Consider the following 18,247-nt stretch of genomic DNA (forward strand, 5'->3'; position numbering starts at 1 on the left):
GATTGATTCCTTTCTCTTAGCATAATATCTCTAGATTCATTCATGTGGTAACATGAAAGAAAGGTAGAATTGCCTTTCTTTGTGAAGCTGAAATATGGCTGGGCACGGTGGTTCACGCCTGTAATCCCAGCACTTTGGGAGGCCGAGGTGGATGGATCATGAGGTCAGGAGGTAGAGACCATCCTGGCCAACATGGTGAAACCCCATGCCTACTAAAAATACAAAAATTAGCCAGGTGTGGTGGCGGGTGCCTGTAAACCCAGCTACTCAGGAGGCTGAGGCAGGAGAATTGCTTGAACCCAGGAGACGGAGGTTGCAGTGAGCCAAGATCACGCCACTGCACTCCAGTCTGGTGACAGAGCAAGACTCCGTCTTTAAAAGCAAACAAACAAAAAAAGCTGAATGATATTCCATTGTATAGATGTATGGAGGGACCACGTTGTGTTTATCCACTCATCTAACAAGGGACTCCTGAGTTGCTTCCACATTTTCATCTATTGTTAATAACACTGCTATAAATATGGTGTACAAATATCTACTTGAGTCTCTTCTTTGATTCTTTTGAGTAATTACCCCAAAGTGAAATTGCAGAATCATCTGGTAATGCTATTTTCAGTTTCTGAGGAAGCACCATACTGTTTTTCTTATTTCTGCCCCATTGTACATTCCCACCTGCCATGTACAAACCTTCCTACTTCTCCACATTTTCACGAATGCTTGTTATTTTCTGTTTGTTTATAATAGCCATCCTAATGAGTGGTATCTCACGCTGGTTTTGATTTGCACTTTGCTGAGGATTAGTGATATTGAGCATCATTTTGTATGCTTATTGTCTATTTGTATATCTTCTTTAGAGAAATGTCTACTCTAGTTCTCTTGATGGAGCAGTTAACTTCCACTAATATCAACAACAGATAGCTCCACACTTTATTATGCAAAATGAATAATATTTTTGGGGGGAGTATGGGCCCAAGAGACTGAAGGCACAAACTGTTTCAGTATAATAAAGAAAATAGACTAAGAATAGTCATAATATAAATTAGGTATAGAGATGATCATGACCAACTGTCAATCAGTATTATAAACAGTATTAATCATTAGCTTTTAATATTACTCTTTGTTGCATTACTAATATAACCTAGGAATAACCGGCAGGTGTAGGGTCAGGTGCTGAAGAAACATTGTAAGAAGTGACCTAGAAGGCAAGAGGTGAGCCCTCTGTCACGCCTGCATAAGGGCCGCTTGAGGGCTCCTTGGTCAAGCGGTAATGCCAGTGTCTGGGAAGACACCCGTTACTTAGCAGACTGTGAAAGGGAGTCTCCTTTCTTTGGAGGAGTCAGGGAACACTCTGTTCCACCAGCTTCTTGTGGAAGGCTGGATATTATCCAGGCCTGCCCGCAGTCATCCAGAGGCCTAAACCCCCCACTGTGGTTCTGTGATTCAGTGGTCACGCTCCTCATCCACTTTCATGCTCCTCCTGTACTCCTGGTTCCTCTTTGAAGATCATAGTAGATAGCGGTAGAAGAAACAGTGAAAGTCTTAAAGTCTTTGATCTTTCTTATAAGTGCAGAGAAGAAAACGTTGACGTATGCTACCTTCTCTCTCTGCTTCTGCTACCTAAGAGGGAAGGGCCCTATCCCGTAATCACATGACTTGCTTCACCTTGTCAATCACTTAGAAGATTCACCCTCTTTGCCCTGCCCCCTTGTCTTGTATGCAATAAATATCAGCAAGCCCAGCTGTTTGGGGCCACTACCGGTCTCTGCATCTTGATGGTAGTGGTCCTCCAGTCCCAGCTGTCTTTTCTTCTATCTCTTTGTCTTGTGTCTTTATTTATTACAATCTCTCATCTCCACGCACGGGGAGTGATGTTCCCCGCCCTGTGTCTATGTGTTCTCATTGTTCAACTCCCACTTATGAGTGAGAACATGCGGTGTTTGGTTTTCTGTTTCTGTGTTAGTTTGCTGACAATAATGGTTTCCAGCTTCATCCATATCCTTGCAAAGGACATGAACTCATCCTTTTTTATGGTTGCATAGTATTCTATGGCATATATGTGCCACATTTTCTTTATCCAGTCTGTCATTGATGGGCATTTGGGTGGGTTCCAAGTCTTTGCTATTGTGAACAGTAATAAACTGCTGCAATAAATATATGTGTGCATGTATTTTTATAGTAGAATGATTTATAATCCTTTGGGTATATGCCCAGTAATGGGATTGCTGGGTCAAATGGTATTTCTAGTTCTAAATCCTTGAGGAATCTCCACACTGTCTTCCATAATGGTTAAACTAATTTACACTTTCACCAACAGTGTAAAAGCATTCCTATTTCTCCACATCCTCTCCAGCATCTGTTGTTTCCTGACTTTTTAATGATCGCCACTGTAACTGGTATGAGATGGTATGTCATTATGGTTTTGATTTGCATTTCTCTAATGACCAGTGATGATGAGCTTTTTTTCATATGTTTGTTGGCTGCATCAACATACATGTCTGTTCATATCCTTCCTCCACTTTTTGATGGTGTTTTTTTCTTGTAAATTTGTTTAAGTTCTTCGTAGATTCTGGATATTAACCCTTTGTCAGATGGATAAATTGCAAAAATTTTCTCCCATTCTGTAGGTTGCCTGTTCACTGTGATGATAGTTTCTTTTGCTGTGCAGAAGCTCTTTAGTTTAATTAGATCCCATTTGTCTATTTTGGCTTTTGTTGCCACTCTTTTTTGGTGTTTTAATCATGAAGTCTTTGCCCATGCCTATGAACTGAATGGCATTGCCTAGTTTGTCTTCTAAAGCATTTATGGCTTTAGGTCTTACGTTTAAGTCTTTAATCCATCTTGAGTTAATTTTGTAGAAGGTGTAAGGAAGAGATCCAGCTTCAGTTTTCTGCATATGGCTAGCCAGTTTTCCCAGCACCATTTATTAAATAGGGAATCCTTTCCCCATTGCTTGTTTTTGTCAGGTTTGTTGAAGATCAGATGATTGTAGATGTGTGGCATTATTTCTGAGGCCTCTGTTCTGTTTCCTTGGTCTATATATCTGGTTTTGTGCCAGTACTATGCTGTTTTGGTTACTGCAGCCTTGTAGTATAGTTTGAAGTCAGGTAGTGTGATGCCTCCAGGTTGTTCTTTTTGCTTAGGATTATCTTGGCTATATGGGCTGTTTTTTGGTTACATGAAATTTAAAGTAGTTTTTTCTAATTCTGTGAAGAAAGTCAATGGTAGCTTGATGGGGATAGCATTAAAGACTTAAACATAAGACCTAAAACCATAAAAACTCTGGAAGAACACCTAGGCAATACTATTCAGGACATAGGCACGGGCAAAGACTTCATGACTAAAACACCAAAAGCAATGGCAACAAAAGCCAAGATTGACAAACGGAATCTAATTAAACTAAAGAGCTTCTGCACAGCAAAAGAAACTATCATCACAGTGAACAGGCAACCTACAGAATGGGAGAAAATTTTTGCAATTTATCCATCTGACAAAGGGTTAATATCCAGAATCTACAAAGAACTTAAACAAATTTACAAGAAAAAACCCCATCAAAAAGTGGAGGAAGGATATGAACAGACATGTATGTTGATGCAGCCAACAAACATATGAAAAAAAGCTCATCATCACTGGTCATTACAGAAATGTAAATCAAAACCACAATGAGATACCATCTCACACCAGTTACAGTGGCGATCATTAAAAAGTCAGGAAACAACAGATGCTGGAGAGGATGTGGAGAAATAGGAATGCTTTTACACTGTTGGTGAAAGTGTAAATTAGTTTAACCATTATGGAAGACAGTGTGGAGATTCCTCAAGGATTTAGAACTAGAAATACCATTTGACCCAGCAATCCCATTACTGGGCATATACCCAAAGGATTATAAATCGTTCTACAATAAAAACACATGCACACGTATGTTTATTGTGGTACTGTTCACAATAACAAAGACTTGGAACCAACCCAAATGCCCATCAATGATAGACTGGATAAAGAAAATGTGGCACATATATACCATGGAATACTATGCAGCCATAAAAAAGGATGAGTTCATGTCCTTTGCAGGGATATGGATGAAGTTGGAAATCATCATTGTCAGCAAACTAACACAGGAACAGAAAACCAAACACATGTTCTCACTCATAAGTGGGATAAGTTCACTCACTGAACAATGAGAACACATAGATACAGGGAGGCAAACATCACACACCAAGCCTGTTGTGGGGTAGGGGGCTAGGGGAGGGATAGCATTAGGAGAAATACCTAATGTAGATGATGGATTGATGGGTGCAGCACACCACCATGGCACATGTATACTTATGTAACAAACCTGCATGTTCTGCACATGTATCCCAGAACTTAAAGTATAATTTCAAAAAAAGAAAATGGTGAGATTAGAACAGAAAGACAATAGCTTAAACAACAGCATAAAACAATGCAAATCTTTTCTCTTAGCTATTTTGAAATATGCAATAAATTATTGTTAACTATAATTTTCCTACTGAATTACCAAGGACTAGAACTTATTTTTCCTATCTACCTATATTTTGTACTCCTTAAACAACTTCTCTTCATTCCACTCCCCCTTGACTTCCCAGCCTTGGCAATCACCATTCACCCCTCTGCCTACATGGGATTTACATTTTGGTTCCTATATATGAGTGAGAACAAGCAGTATTTGTCTTTCTGTGCCTGGTTTCTTTCACTTAACATGATGTCCTCCAGTCCCACCCATGTTTCTGCAAATGACAGGATTTCATTGTTTATAATGGCACAATAATATTCCATTTTCTATGTACCACATTATCATTATTTTAAAAATTTAAAAGTAAATTTCAAATGAAAAAGAATTAGTCTCTGAATGTGAAGTTTCAGGGATACCGTTACTATGTTTGTATGTATGCACAAGAGTCAAATATCATTAAAATCTCTAAGTGTATAAATCTACACTTTCAGCAAATGTAACATGAGAATTCTAAGTAGTAAGAAAAAAATGAGATAATTTGTATGGTGTTGAAGAACAATGCATTTGAAGAAGATATTGGAAGAATACCACTCGACCTGGTGCTACTAGAAGCTCTTATATTAACTACCAATTAGAGTGTGATCCCATTAGACCCTCCACCAACCGAATCACCTTTGGTGCTTTAAAAAATTCTCATACCCAGAGAAGTCCAAGGAAATCAGAATTTCTGGTAACGTGACCCAGTCAGCCTTTGTAAGCTCCCCAGGTCATTTCAATGAAAGTCAAGTTTGAGAACCACTGATAGGGATCCTCACACAACCTGCCTAAAGAGATTCCATAGATGCTATTCATAAATTACAGATGAATTGTGGAAGGAGATGGAAATTTGAAATATAGTAAGTCTTCCCTTAACCACTTGACAGGTTCTTGGAAACTGTGATTTTAAGAAAAATTATGGATAACAAACCAATCTTTTTCTTCACCAATATTATAACTAAATAATATTGAACGAAACGACACTAATCAAGGACCTGCTGCACATTGTATCCTTCATGTCACAGTTTCCAAGAACCTCTCCACAATGTGAAGTGAGGACTTCCTCTGTATAAAAAGAGAGTTGTGATTTTACCTGGATACGAGCGTCATTCCTCAGAAACTAAAGGAGGCTGTCCAGGTGTATTGGATTCAGTCGTGATGTTTGTGATGAACAAAGGATACCAGAATATTCACTTATTCCAATTAAAGATATAACAAAGAAAGCACTATTCACATAGGAAATGTGGGCAGGGAGCATGATTTGCTGGTTCAGATAATTAATGTTGCTGCCTTTTCTAACTCACACAAGAAAAACAATAGGATGGATAATGAGACTAGACTGTCCTGTTTTGCAGTTTCCACAGGGCCTTTTTAATGTCCCTATTTCTCAGGCTGTAGATGAAGGGGTTCAGCATGGGGCTGACTACAGTGTACATCACTGAGGCCACCGCAGCCTTCCTGGGAGAAGGTGACACAGCTGAACTGAGATACATGCCAAGGCCTGTTCCATAAAATAAGCAAACAACTGTCAGGTGAGAGCCACAGGTGGAGAAGACTTTATATCTCCCACCTAATGATGAAACTCTCAAAATGGAGGAAATAATTTTATAGTAGGAGAAGAGGACCCCAGAAATAGGAAGAAACCCAAATATGGAAGCACCGAAATACACGACTATGTTGTTGAGGAAGGTGTCAGAACAGGCAAGGCTGAGGAGTTGAGAAGGGTCACAGAAGAAAGACGAGATGTCCGCATCCTTGAAGCAGGTGAATTGTAACACAGTGAAATTGTGCAGCTGGGATTCCACCAGGCTAAGAAGAAAAGACACCAAAACTAAGAAGCCACAGAGGCGTGGGTTCATGATGACTGGGTAGTGCAGGGGGTGACAGATGGCCACAAACCGGTCATAGGCCATCACAGCCAGAAGCATGTCTTCCATACATCCAAAAAGGGTAAAAAGAGACACCTGAGTCAGGCAGCCCACATAGGAGATGACGCTGCTGTGAGACTGGATGTCCACAATCACCTTGGGGACGGTGGTGGAGGTAAAACCGATGTCAGCCAAGGACAGGTTGGAGAGGAAGAAGTACATGGGGGTGTGGAGGTGGGAGTCAGAGCCAACGGCCAGGATGATGAGCAGGTTCCCCAGCACCGTGACCAGGTACATGGACAGGAGCAGCCCAGCGAGGACGGGCTGCAGTTCAGGATCCTCTGAGAGTTCCAGGAGGAGGAATTCTGAGACACCTGTTAGATTTTGTGGTTCTGTGTAGCTTGGAAACCTTTTAATAAGAAAAGGGAGGTGGAAAATGTGAAACAAGTAAACCAGCACGCAGCACTGTGTCTATACTTTAGATGTAAGCAATTCACAAGTACAGTTTTCACATTTGAAGATCATACACCCTCAGCCATGACAAACCCAATTTTCTAAGAACTCTTTCCTGGTTGATTTTTGTGCTATTCAATACTTTGTGTATGTACGTACTTTTGAGACAATGGGTGAAGAACATTAGAAGAATAAATATAAGAATGTAGTATGTTTTCAAAAATTCATGAATACAGTAAAATATAGACTATCCTTTAAAAACATCTAAATAAAAAATATTCTCCTCCCTTGGAGAAAAGAATCTTAAGCTAATTAAAGGAAGTTAAGGAACCATGAAATATACTTTATTTTATTCCAATACAGTGCTACACATTCTACCAATTTAGAATATTTATAAACAGTCTATAAAGAGTTAGGGCCACATTATCTAGAAACTAAATCAAACTTGATAGTTCATAATTATAAAATCTTTTCTGTGTCTGTTTTCTTTCAGAGTTTTTATTATTCAAACAATTTTTTGACATTCTTTCTTCAAGGAAGTAAGCGTTCAATCAACCCACAGCCAATATCATACTGAATGGGCAAAAGCTGGAAGCATTTCCTTTGAAAACTGGCACAAGACAAGGATGCCCTCTCTCACCACTCTTATTCAACATGGTATTGGAAATTCTGGCCAGGGCAATTAGGCAAGAGAAAGAAATAAAGGGTATTCAAATAGGAAAAGAGAAAGTCAAATTGTCTCTGTTTGCAGATGACATGATTATATATTTAGAAAACCCCATCATCTCAGCCCAAAATCCCCTTAAACTGATAAGCAACTTCAGCAAAGTCTCAAGATCCAAAATCAATGTGCAAAAATCGCACACGTTCCTATACACCAGTAAGAGACAATCAGAGAGCCAAATCACGGGTGAACTCCCGTTCACAATTGCCACTAAAAGAATAAAATACCTAGGAATACAGCTGACAAGGGACGTGAAGGACCTCTTCAAGGAGAACTTCAAACCACTGCTCAAGGAAATAAGAGAGGACATAAACAAATGGAAAAACATTCCATGCGCATGGATAGGAAGAATCAATATTGTCAAATATATAGGCTTGCATTTATTTATTTATTATTGAGATGGAGTTTTGCTCTTGTTGCCCAGGCTGGAGTGCAACGGCACGATCTCAGCTCACTGCAACCTCCGCCTCCTAGGTTCAAGCGATTCTCCTGCCTCAGCCTCTGGAGTAGCTGGGATTACAGGCATGTGCCACCACACTCGGCTAATTGTTATGTATTTTTAGCAGAGACGGGGTTTCTCCATGTTGGTCAGGCTGGTCACGAACTCCTAACCTCAGGTGATCCACCCGCCTCAGCCTCCCAAAGTGCTGGGATTACAGGCGTGAACCACCGTACCTGGCCTAGGCTTTCTTTTAAAATTCATTTAATATAAAACTCCTGTCTTTGGCTTATGCGGACATTGCGTTTTGGTAAGAAAGGTTTAGCTAAATGCACCTAATCATAGGCCTACAGCGGCCACACAGATGGTAACACTGCCATGCACTTGTCCGTGATTAAACGATAATGGAATGTTAATAAGCCTTTTGCATGATCTTCTCTGAGCCTGAAAGAATGTGCAACTAAAATGTATCTAAGTCCAGGCAAAAATGTTCATCTGTCTTCTTCTCTTTCTGCCTTTATCCTTTTGTTGTACCTAAAAAAATCTCTGACATGGCCTTTAAAAAATGGAATGTTGTAGATGTTATTAAATGGAATTATAAGGATCAAACAAGGGCTATTTCACCTTGTCTCGCGTTCTATGGCACGTTCCTGAAAGAGATGAAAGAACAGACAGGAAAACATCATGTGTGTTCAAGCCACACTGATTATGGTCAATTTTTGTGAATCAAGGAAGGCTCTATTCAATATTTTTCTGCAATTTTTACTTTAGATGCCTCCGCTGTGCCAAGCGAGATATAGGCTCTGGCGAATCAGAAATGAAAGGGGCTGACAGTCCTTCCTCTCACAGCACTCAGTATTTACTCATATGAGGGCAAATATTGTCCTGTCAGGATATAGGAAAACTTAACTCAGGTCACAGACTATTTTAATTGAATGGTGTAGAGATTAACCTTACAATGCTAATGACCATATCGAAAAGCCTCTGACTTTATGCATCCATCACATAGCGATCACGCAGGAGCACCCATGATCTGTTTAATTATTGCTCACTGACATTGGATCAACCAGAAATCAGCTCAGATGACAGCGCTGAGTCTCAGAGACACGAACGTCTCGCCCCTCGTCACACAGATCAGTAGAACAGGCAGAATTTAGAATTGAACGGTTGGTCTCTGAGTCCCAGGCATTAAAATTCCACATTGTCTTCCAGCTCTCAGGAAGTTTTAAGCAGAGGTCAGAGGTCTTAACCATAGGTATACCTGAGGTGCATTTTGAAACTGTTTCCAGCTCCCTGAATAGGAGTGGAGTCTAAGACCCTGATTTGATGTCTCCTGTAAGGAAGTAGAGAGCTGAAAGGAAAGCCAGGAACAGGGGCAAGGGAGGGATACGCCCTGAGTTTTGTGTTGTGACTATTTCTGCGATCTTTCATGTGACCCCAGCTGCACTTCCTTTTTCTTTTCTTTTTTTTTTTTTTTTTTTTTTTTTAAGAGATGGGCTTTTGCTCTGTCACCCAGGCTGGAGTTCCGTGGTGCAGTCCTTCGGCTGCAATGAACATGGCATTCACTGGTCTGACCGAGGTCTGCTAGAAACTCCTGAAGTGGAGAGTACAATTAGCAAAAGGCAGCTGCAAGAAATGACAGGGATTTGAGAGGACAGTTTGGGTGCACCAGAGAGGAATACCCAAATTCCATGTGCCTGGACTTTAGACCGCCTGGTTCAAGCTTGGCTTCACTCCTTTCTACTTCATGATATGGTACAAGTTATATAAAAATGCATTGCTCTTTTCCTCTTTTGTAAAATAATAATAACGTGTGCACTTATAACATAGAGAAGACCATGCAGATGAAATGAAATAAGCTACATAGAACACAGAGCTCAAAACTTGGCATTTAGGAAGCCCTGTGTAAGAGTTCATGATGTCATGGTGACTGCCATCTTCCTCCTCATCCTCGTCATCACCTTCATAATTCTTTCAGAGTGCTTAGGGAACAGTTTCCGGAGACCCATTTTCTCCTGCCTTCGGTGAGATGTTTATAGCTAGTAGAATCAGTTTACAGAGACAGCAAAACTTCGAATGACATTTCTGACACCAATTACAACCCAGAACATAAACTCCACAGTCGTCTGAGCTGATTATTTTGCACATTGGTGTCCTCCCATCTGCCACCCCACTGTCCCGTTTATCCTGAGGATGAGGAAACAAGGCTCCCGATGGTCCCTCAGCACTCACTGAGTCACGCTTTGCCTCTGCTGGGCCATGACCACGGAGAGCAGGTCCGCTGTCTTCCCTGCGTGGTGCACGATGGAGGCTCAGGCTCCGTCCTCAGGACTGGCAGGAAGACAGGGTCAGACATGAGCCTCCTGATGCAGACGACAGGTGTGGAGCCCACTGGCCTGGAAGCTCACACTGCAGGGCTGGAGGCACAGGCTGAGTATTTACTATGCTATGGCCGTGGGGGCTCAAGGCACAGAGCTCCTCATTAGCCAAATTGGCCCAAGTTCCCCAGTCTCTAAGGTCTTCCTCACAGTCATGGATGAAGAAGAGAAAATGGATGTCCACAGAAGCATTTGGGCTCTTCCTCTACTCAGAAGAAATCTGTGTGTATAGTTCATTTCACTTCTTTTTCTTCCCAAGGATCCATCTTTTTAAATTTCTGTATTTTTATTGTGGTAAAATACACTGCACTTAAATACGAAAGTTATAAATATAAGGGGTTTTATATAAAATGGGAAATATGAAAATCTTTTCATTGTAACCACTTTTAAATGTAGTTCATTGGCCTTATGCACATTCATATTGTTGTTCAACCTCCACCATCATCCCTCTTCTGAACTTTTTTGCCTTTCAGAAGAGATGCTCAGTGCCCACAAACCACCCATTTCTTCATTTCACCAACCCCTAGCAACCACCATTCTACTTTCTGTCTCTATGAATTTAAGTACGCAAGATGCTTGTAACGAATGGAATCATACTGTGTTTGTCTTTTGTGACTGGTTTGTTTCACTGAACATAATGTTTCTAGGTTCATCCACGTAGTAGCACATGTTAGGATTGTCTTCCTTTTTAAGGCTTAATAAAAGTTCATTTTGGCCAGGCGCAGTGGCTCACGCCCGTAATCCCAGCACTTTGGGAGGCCGAGGCAGGCGGATCACGAGGTCAGGAGATCGAGACCATCCTGGCTAACAGAGTGAAACCCCATCTCTACTAAAAATACACAAAATTAGCCGGGTGTAGTGGCGGATGCCTATAGTCGCAGCTACTCAGGAGGCTGAGGCGGGAGAATGGCATGAACCCGGGAGGCCTAGTTTGCAGTGAGCCAAGATTGCGCCACTACACTCCAGCCTGGGCCACAGAGCGAGACTCCTTTAAAAAAAAAAAAAAAAAGAGTTCATTTTATAGATGGACCACATTGTGTTTTATCCATTCATCTGTCCATGAACATTTGAGTTGCTTCCACATTTTTGCCTATTATTTATAACACTGCAACATATACAACATACTAATATCTATTCAAATCTCTTCTTTGATTCTTTTTGTTATATACAGGGTGTAACCGCAGGTGCATCTGGAATTCTATTTTTAATTTTGTGTGGAACCACCATACTTTTTTTTTCATATTTCTGCAACATTTTACCTTTCCACCAGCCAGGTACAAGCCTTCTGACTACTCTCCATTTTCCAATGCATCTCCTTTTCCGTTAGTTTGTTTGTAATATTTATCCTCATATGTGCTATCTTATTGTGGTTTTGATTTGCACATCATTTTGTATGCTTATTGGAAATTCGTATATCTTCTTTTTTTTTTTTTTTTTTTTTTGAGATGGAGTCTTGCTCTGTCACCCAGGCTGGAGTGCAGTGGCCGGATCTCTGCTCACTGCAAGGGCTGCCTCCCGGGTTTACGCCATTCTCCTGCCTCAGCCTCCCGAGTAGCTGGGACTACAGGTGCCCACCACCTCGCCTGGCTAGTTTTTTGTATTTTTTAGTAGAGACGGGGTTTCACCGTGTTAGCCAGGATGGTCTGGATCTCCTGACCTCATGATCCACCCGTCTTGGCCTCCCAAAGTGCTGGGATTACAGGTGTGAGGCTCCGTGCCCGGCCTTTTTTTTTTTTTTTTTTTTTTGAGATGGAGTCTTGCTCTATTGCCCAGGCTGGAGTGTAGTTGCGCAATCTCTGCTCACTGCAAGCTCCACCTCCCAGATTCAAGCTATTCTCCTGCCTCAGCCTCCCAAGTAGCTGCGACTATAGGCTCCTGCCACCATGCCCGGATACTCTTTTCGTATTTTTAGTAGACACGGGGTTGGCAAAGTGCTGGGATTACAGGCATGAGCCACCATGCCCGGCCTCCACAGGGCACTTTGAATGTCCCTGTTTCTCAGGCTATAGACGAATGGGTTCAGCATGGGGGCGACCGCAGTGTATGTCACTGAAGCCTCCGCAGCCTTTCTGCGGGAAGAGAACACACCTGAACTGAGGTACACGCCAAGGAATGTTCCATAAAATAAGCAAACAACTGCCAGGTGAGAGCCACAGGTGGAGAAGGCTTTATACTTCCCACCTAAAGATGGGACTCTCAAAGTAGAGGAGACAGTTTTATAGTAAGAGAAAACAATACTTGAGATACGAAAAAAATCCAAATATTACAACAAAAATATACATAATGATGTTATTGATGAAGGGGTCAGAACAGGCCAGGGTGAGGAGTTGAGAGAGGTCACAGAAGAAATTGGAAATTTCCACCTTCTCAAAGCAGGTAATTTGTAAGGCAATCAAATTGTGCATCTGGGAGTCCAACAGGCTAAGAAAAAAAGACACCAATATTAAGAAGCCACAGAGGCGTGGGTTCACGATGACCAGGTAGTGTGGGGGGTGACAGATGGCCACAAACCAGTCATAGACAATCATGATCAGCAGCATGTCATCTATGTACCCAAAAATTGTAAAGAAAGACGTCTGTTTCAGGCAGCCTGCATAGGAGAGAACTGCTGTGAACCTGGATGTCCACAATCATCTTGGGAATGGTGGTGGAGGTGAAACCAATGTCAGCCAAGGACAGGTTGGAGAGGAAAAAGTATGTGGGGGTGTGGAGGCGGGAGTCAGAGCTGACGGCCAGGATGATGAGAAGGTTCCTCAGCATCATGACCAGGTACATGGACAGGAACAGCCCAGTGAGGATGGGCTGCAGTTCTTAATCACGCCTTTTTGCATGAAGTGGCTGCTCTCCACCAGCGAGGAGAGCAAAAGGCCAGTCTGACAGGCTTTTGTATCCGCACTCGTGGCTCCTGAGAACTTTTCCAGCATCTAGGAAAAATGAGCTTGCATGAACGAATTGAAGGATGTTAAATGCGGGAGGGATTTTAGGGCTGATCAAAGTGGCTCTCAGGTAAGGGAAGCTGAAAAGCAGATAGGACAGGTAGATAATGAAGTCCAGCCATCTCCTGCCAAATTCTTCTCTGAAGTTACACCATCAAGCTGTCCTTCTGAGGTCAAAGCTGTTTCTCTCTGATGTCCAGCCATAGTTTCATCTACTGGCTGAGTCTGGGGTTTTTATAGGCATAGGATGGGGTGGGGCAGGGCCATGGGTGGTTTAGGAAAAGGTAATATTCAAGTGGGAAAACAGGGATATAAGTTCTCACTTTGGGCTGCAGTTTCAGGGTTTTGGGCTTGAAGATGGGGTTTTGCCTGGGAACTGCCCTTTTCTGCCTAGAATTTCTCCACCCTCTGTCCCTATCACCCTCAAGGCCCCACTCTTCCTGGGGTAATAGGGCCTGGTTATTTCTACACAATATGAGGATTCTCCAAAGAGCAGCCCTAGCTTTAGAGCTCCCCATAGAGTTGGCAGAAACTTTCTCAGATCTGCATAAACATCTCTTGTGGTCTAAATTGCACCCCCCAAAGTTAATATAGTGAAGTCCTCACCCCCAATGTGATGACTGTCTTTGGATACAGGGTCCTTAGAGAGGTCATTAAAGTTTAATGAAATCATAAGGGTCAGGTCTTGATCTAATAGGACTGATATTCTTAGAGGATGAAGAGACACCAGAGATATAAAACCAGCTATATTTAAATGTGTATTTTCATCACACTTCATCCAGTAGGAAAACAAATAAACACTGTTGATCTGTTCATGATCCAACACACAAACAACAAAAACCCACATGCAAACACACAGAAATAAAGTTGGTGAACAATCAATAGCTTAAGAACTCTGGGCTGGGTGTGGTGCCTCACACCTGTAATCCCAGCACTTTGGGAGGCTGAGGTGGGCAGATCACGAGGTCAGGAAATCGAGACCATCCTGGCTAACATGGTGAAACCCCCTCTCCGCTAAAAATACAAAAAAAAAAGGTTAGCAGGGCGTGGTGGCGGGCGCCTGTAGTCCCAGCTACTTGGGAGGCTGAGGCAGGAGAACGGCGTGAACCTGGGAGGCAGAGCTTGCGGTGAGCCGAGATCGTGCCACTGCCTCCAGCCTGGGTGACAGAGCGAGACTCTGTCTCAAAAAAAAAAAAAAAAGAACTCTGTGCCACCACTTGAGATACAAAGCTATAGCAAATGCTTCAAATCCAAGTTCAGAACTCACTAATGGAGAATTAAGAATGTTGACCAAGGACACAATTTTTGAACAGTACATAGGACAGAAGCACCGTCAAGGAAATTACTTGGAGATTAATTGTTAACCTACAGCCCCATGTTTATCACAGTACTATTCACATTAGCAAAGATATGGAATCAACCTATGTGTCCATCAATGGAGGATTGGATTTTTTACAAAGTGGTACCTTAAAGAACTAGAAGGCTGGGCACAGTGGGTCACGCCTGTAATCCCAGCACTTTGAGAGGCCGAGGTGGGCGGATCACCTGAGGGCAGGAGTTCAAGACCAGCCTGGCCAACATGCTGAAACCCCGTCTCTACTAAAAATAAAAAATTAGCTGGGCATGGCGATGGGCACCTGTAATCCCAGCTACTCAGAGGCTGAGGCCAGAGAATCGCTTGAACGCAGGAAGCAGAGGTTGCAATGAGATGAGGTCGTGCCACTGCACTCTAGCCTGGGCAACAGAGCAAGACTCTGTCTCAAAAAAAAAAATAAAAAAAGAACTGAAAGTAGAACTACCTTTCAGTCCAGCAGTTCCACTACTGGGTATCTACCCAAAGGAAACAAAGTCATTATGTAAAAAGACACATACACATGCATGTTTATAGCAACACAATTTGCAATTACAAAGGTATGGAACCAACCTAAGTGCCCATCAACCAATGAGTGGATAAAGAAAATGTGATATATATACACCATGGAATACTACTCAGCCATAAAAAGGAACCAAATAATGTCTTTTGTAGCAACTTGGATGGAACTGGAGGCCATTACTCTAGGTGAAGTAACTTAGGAATGAAAAACCTGGGTTTCTCTGTATGGTCAACCAACATACATAAGACCATATGAACATATCATATGTTCTCAGTTATAAGTGGGAGCTAAACTATGAGGACACAAAGGCATATGAACAATATAATTAACTTTGGGGACTTGAAGGGGTAAAAGTTGCGAGGGGGAATGAGGAATAAGAGACTACATATTGGGTCCAGTGTACACTGCTTGGGTGACGGGTACACTAAAAATTCAGAAGTCACCACTAAAGAACTTATCCATGTAACAAAAAACCACATGTACCCCAAAAACTATTGACATAAAAATAAATTTTTTTAAAAAAAGAAAACATGGTATATATCTATAGAGATATCTATGTAGATATCTATATATACACAATGGAATACTACTCAGGCATGAAAAAGAATGAAATCATGTCTTTCACAGCAACATCAATGGGACTGGAAGCCATTCTTTTAAATAAGGTAGTAAAGAAAGAGAAAGTCAAATGCTGCATGATCTCACTTATAATTGGGAGCTAAACAATGTATACGCATGGGCATTATAACAGAATAATGGACACTGGAGACTGCAAAAGGTGAGAGGGGAGTGAGAGTTTAAAAATTGCCTTGCCAGGCATGGTGGCTCACACCTGTAATCTCAGCACTTTGGGAGGCCAAGGCGGGTGGATCACAAGGTCAGGAGTTCGAGACCAGCCTGGCTAATATGGTGAAACCCCATCTCTACTAAAAGGCATGTGGTGGCACATGCCTGTAATCCCAGTTACTCGAGAGGCTGAGGCAGGAGAATCGCTTGAACCCGTGAGGCAGAGGTTGCAGTGAGCCGAGATCACTCCACTGCACTCCAGCCTGGGCGACAGAACAAGACTCCGTCTCAAAAAAAAAAAGAAAAAAAAATTGCCTTGTGTTCATTATTTGGGTAATCAGTATGCCAAAAGTTCAGACTTCACCCTTATGCAAATGCATAAGTACCCTCAAATTATAAAAAAAATTATTTTTTAATTTTAAAGAGTGAGAATTTCAAAATAAAACCTTTTTGCCATTGGTGCTCACAAAACTAGTTAGTCCTGGGGCCGAGGGATCCATCACAGACAAGGAGTTGCCCTGCTGAGGAGTCTCCCCAGGGCCCCCTTCACATCCTTGTTCCTCAGGCTGTAGATGAAGGGGTTCAACATGGGGGTGACCACCGTGTACATCACCGAGGCCACGGAGATGTTCTGGGAAGAGTGAGTCACCGCAGAAGTGAAGTGGACCCCAATGCCTGTCCCATAAAATAAAGAAACGACGGAGAGGTGAGAGCCACAGGTAGAAAGTGCTTTCTCTTTTCCCCCAGATGAGGACATCTTCCTTATGGTTGAAGCAATTCGTGAATAAGAGAAAATGATCCCAAGGAGGGGAAAAACGCCCAGCACACCCGTCATAACATATATCAATGTGCTGTTCAGGAAGGTATCAGAGCAGGTCAGCTGGAGGATGTGTGTCAGTTCGCAGAAAAAATGTGGAATTTCAAAATCTTTACAGAAGGTTAGATGCGTCATCAGAGAAATATGGAGGAGGGATGTCATGACACCAATGAGCCACGTGACAAAAACCAGGAGGCCACAGAGGCGGGGGTTCATGATGGTTACATAGTGCAGGGGGTGGCAGACGGCCACAAACCGGTCATAGGCCATCACGGTCAGGAGTAGTGTGTCCAGAATAGGAAAAAACATGGAGAAATAGACCTGGGTGAGGCAGTCCATGTAAGAGATGGTTTTGTTCTTGGTCTGGATGTTCACCAGCATCTTGGGGACGATGCAGGTGCTGAAACAGATGTCAACCCAGGACAGGTTGGAGAGGAAGAAGTACATGGGGGTGTGGAGGTGGGAGTCGGAGCTGATGGCCAGGATGATGAGCAGGTTTCCCAGCACCGTGACCAGGTACATGGACAGGAACAGCCCAAATATGAACGGCTGCAGTTCTGGATCCTCAGAGAGTCCGAGAAGGATAAACTCTAAAAATCCTGTTTGGTTTTCTGCTTCCATGTAGCTGATGTATCTACAAAAGAAGAGGTAATTAGTCAGGCGTGGTGGTGGACACCTGTAGTCCCAGCTACTCAGGAGGCTGAGATGGGAGGATCACTTGAGCCCAGGAATTTGCAGCTGCACAGAACTATGTTTGCACCACTGCACTCCAGCCTGGGCGATAGAGGGAGACCTGTCTCAAAAAATAAAACTAAAAAATAAAATAAAAATAAAACTATGTATATATGTATTTATTTTAAAATATATATTTATTTAAAAATATACATATATATTTATTTATTTAAAAGGAAGCGGTAACAGAAACATCAGTTAGCATCCAACAGGCATCCTTCATATAATAGAAATGTTGTCCATACTATTGTGATTTATGGACTCATTTTGTCTGATCTTTCATACATAAGTGGAATTCTAAAAAATGAAGTCTCTCATCCCAACCAGCCACATATTTAATTATTTAAAAATTAATTATATTCTGTATACTCAACATACACAATATAATACATGTTATGAGATACATATAGATAGTAAAATGGTTACTGTAGTGAAAGAAATAAACATATCCATCATCTCACATAGTTTCCCATTTTCTTTATAGCAAGAACAGCTACAAGCTACTCATGTAGCATAAACATGAGTATAATCAACAACACACTGTTATTGATTATAATTCTCATGGGGTACACTGGATCTCTAGACTTGTTTATCCTATATATCTGCTACTTTGTATCCATTATCCTACATCTTTCTCATTTCCTCCCCCAGCCCCACCCCTCCTCTGGTAACCACTGTTTTATTCTCTCTTTATATTTGACTTAAAAAAATATTCCACGTAGAAGTGAAAAAATGCAGT

General features: G+C 41.9%; 2 protein-coding genes and 1 pseudogene across 2 annotated transcripts; all 3 read right to left on the minus strand.

Moving 5' to 3' along the window:
- Window positions 1-5,835: 5,835 nt before the first annotated feature.
- Window positions 5,836-6,796, minus strand: LOC103234353 (olfactory receptor 7E24-like). Its single transcript, XM_007996071.3, has one exon. The coding sequence runs from the start codon at window positions 6,664-6,666 to the stop codon at window positions 5,836-5,838; it is 831 nt and encodes a 276-aa protein (XP_007994262.3). The 5' UTR covers window positions 6,667-6,796.
- A 1,809-nt stretch (window positions 6,797-8,605) lies between these two features.
- On the minus strand, window positions 8,606-13,503 carry LOC103234352 (olfactory receptor 7E24-like; annotated as a pseudogene).
- Window positions 13,504-15,334: 1,831 nt separating this feature from the next.
- LOC103233855 (olfactory receptor 7D2) lies at window positions 15,335-17,548 on the minus strand. The gene has a single exon (XM_007995153.3). The coding sequence runs from the start codon at window positions 17,395-17,397 to the stop codon at window positions 16,459-16,461; it is 939 nt and encodes a 312-aa protein (XP_007993344.1). The 5' UTR covers window positions 17,398-17,548; the 3' UTR covers window positions 15,335-16,458.
- Window positions 17,549-18,247: the final 699 nt, after the last annotated feature.

This window comes from Chlorocebus sabaeus, chromosome 6 (genome assembly GCF_047675955.1).
Source record: "Chlorocebus sabaeus isolate Y175 chromosome 6, mChlSab1.0.hap1, whole genome shotgun sequence".
Classification (NCBI taxonomy): Eukaryota; Metazoa; Chordata; class Mammalia; order Primates; family Cercopithecidae; genus Chlorocebus; species Chlorocebus sabaeus.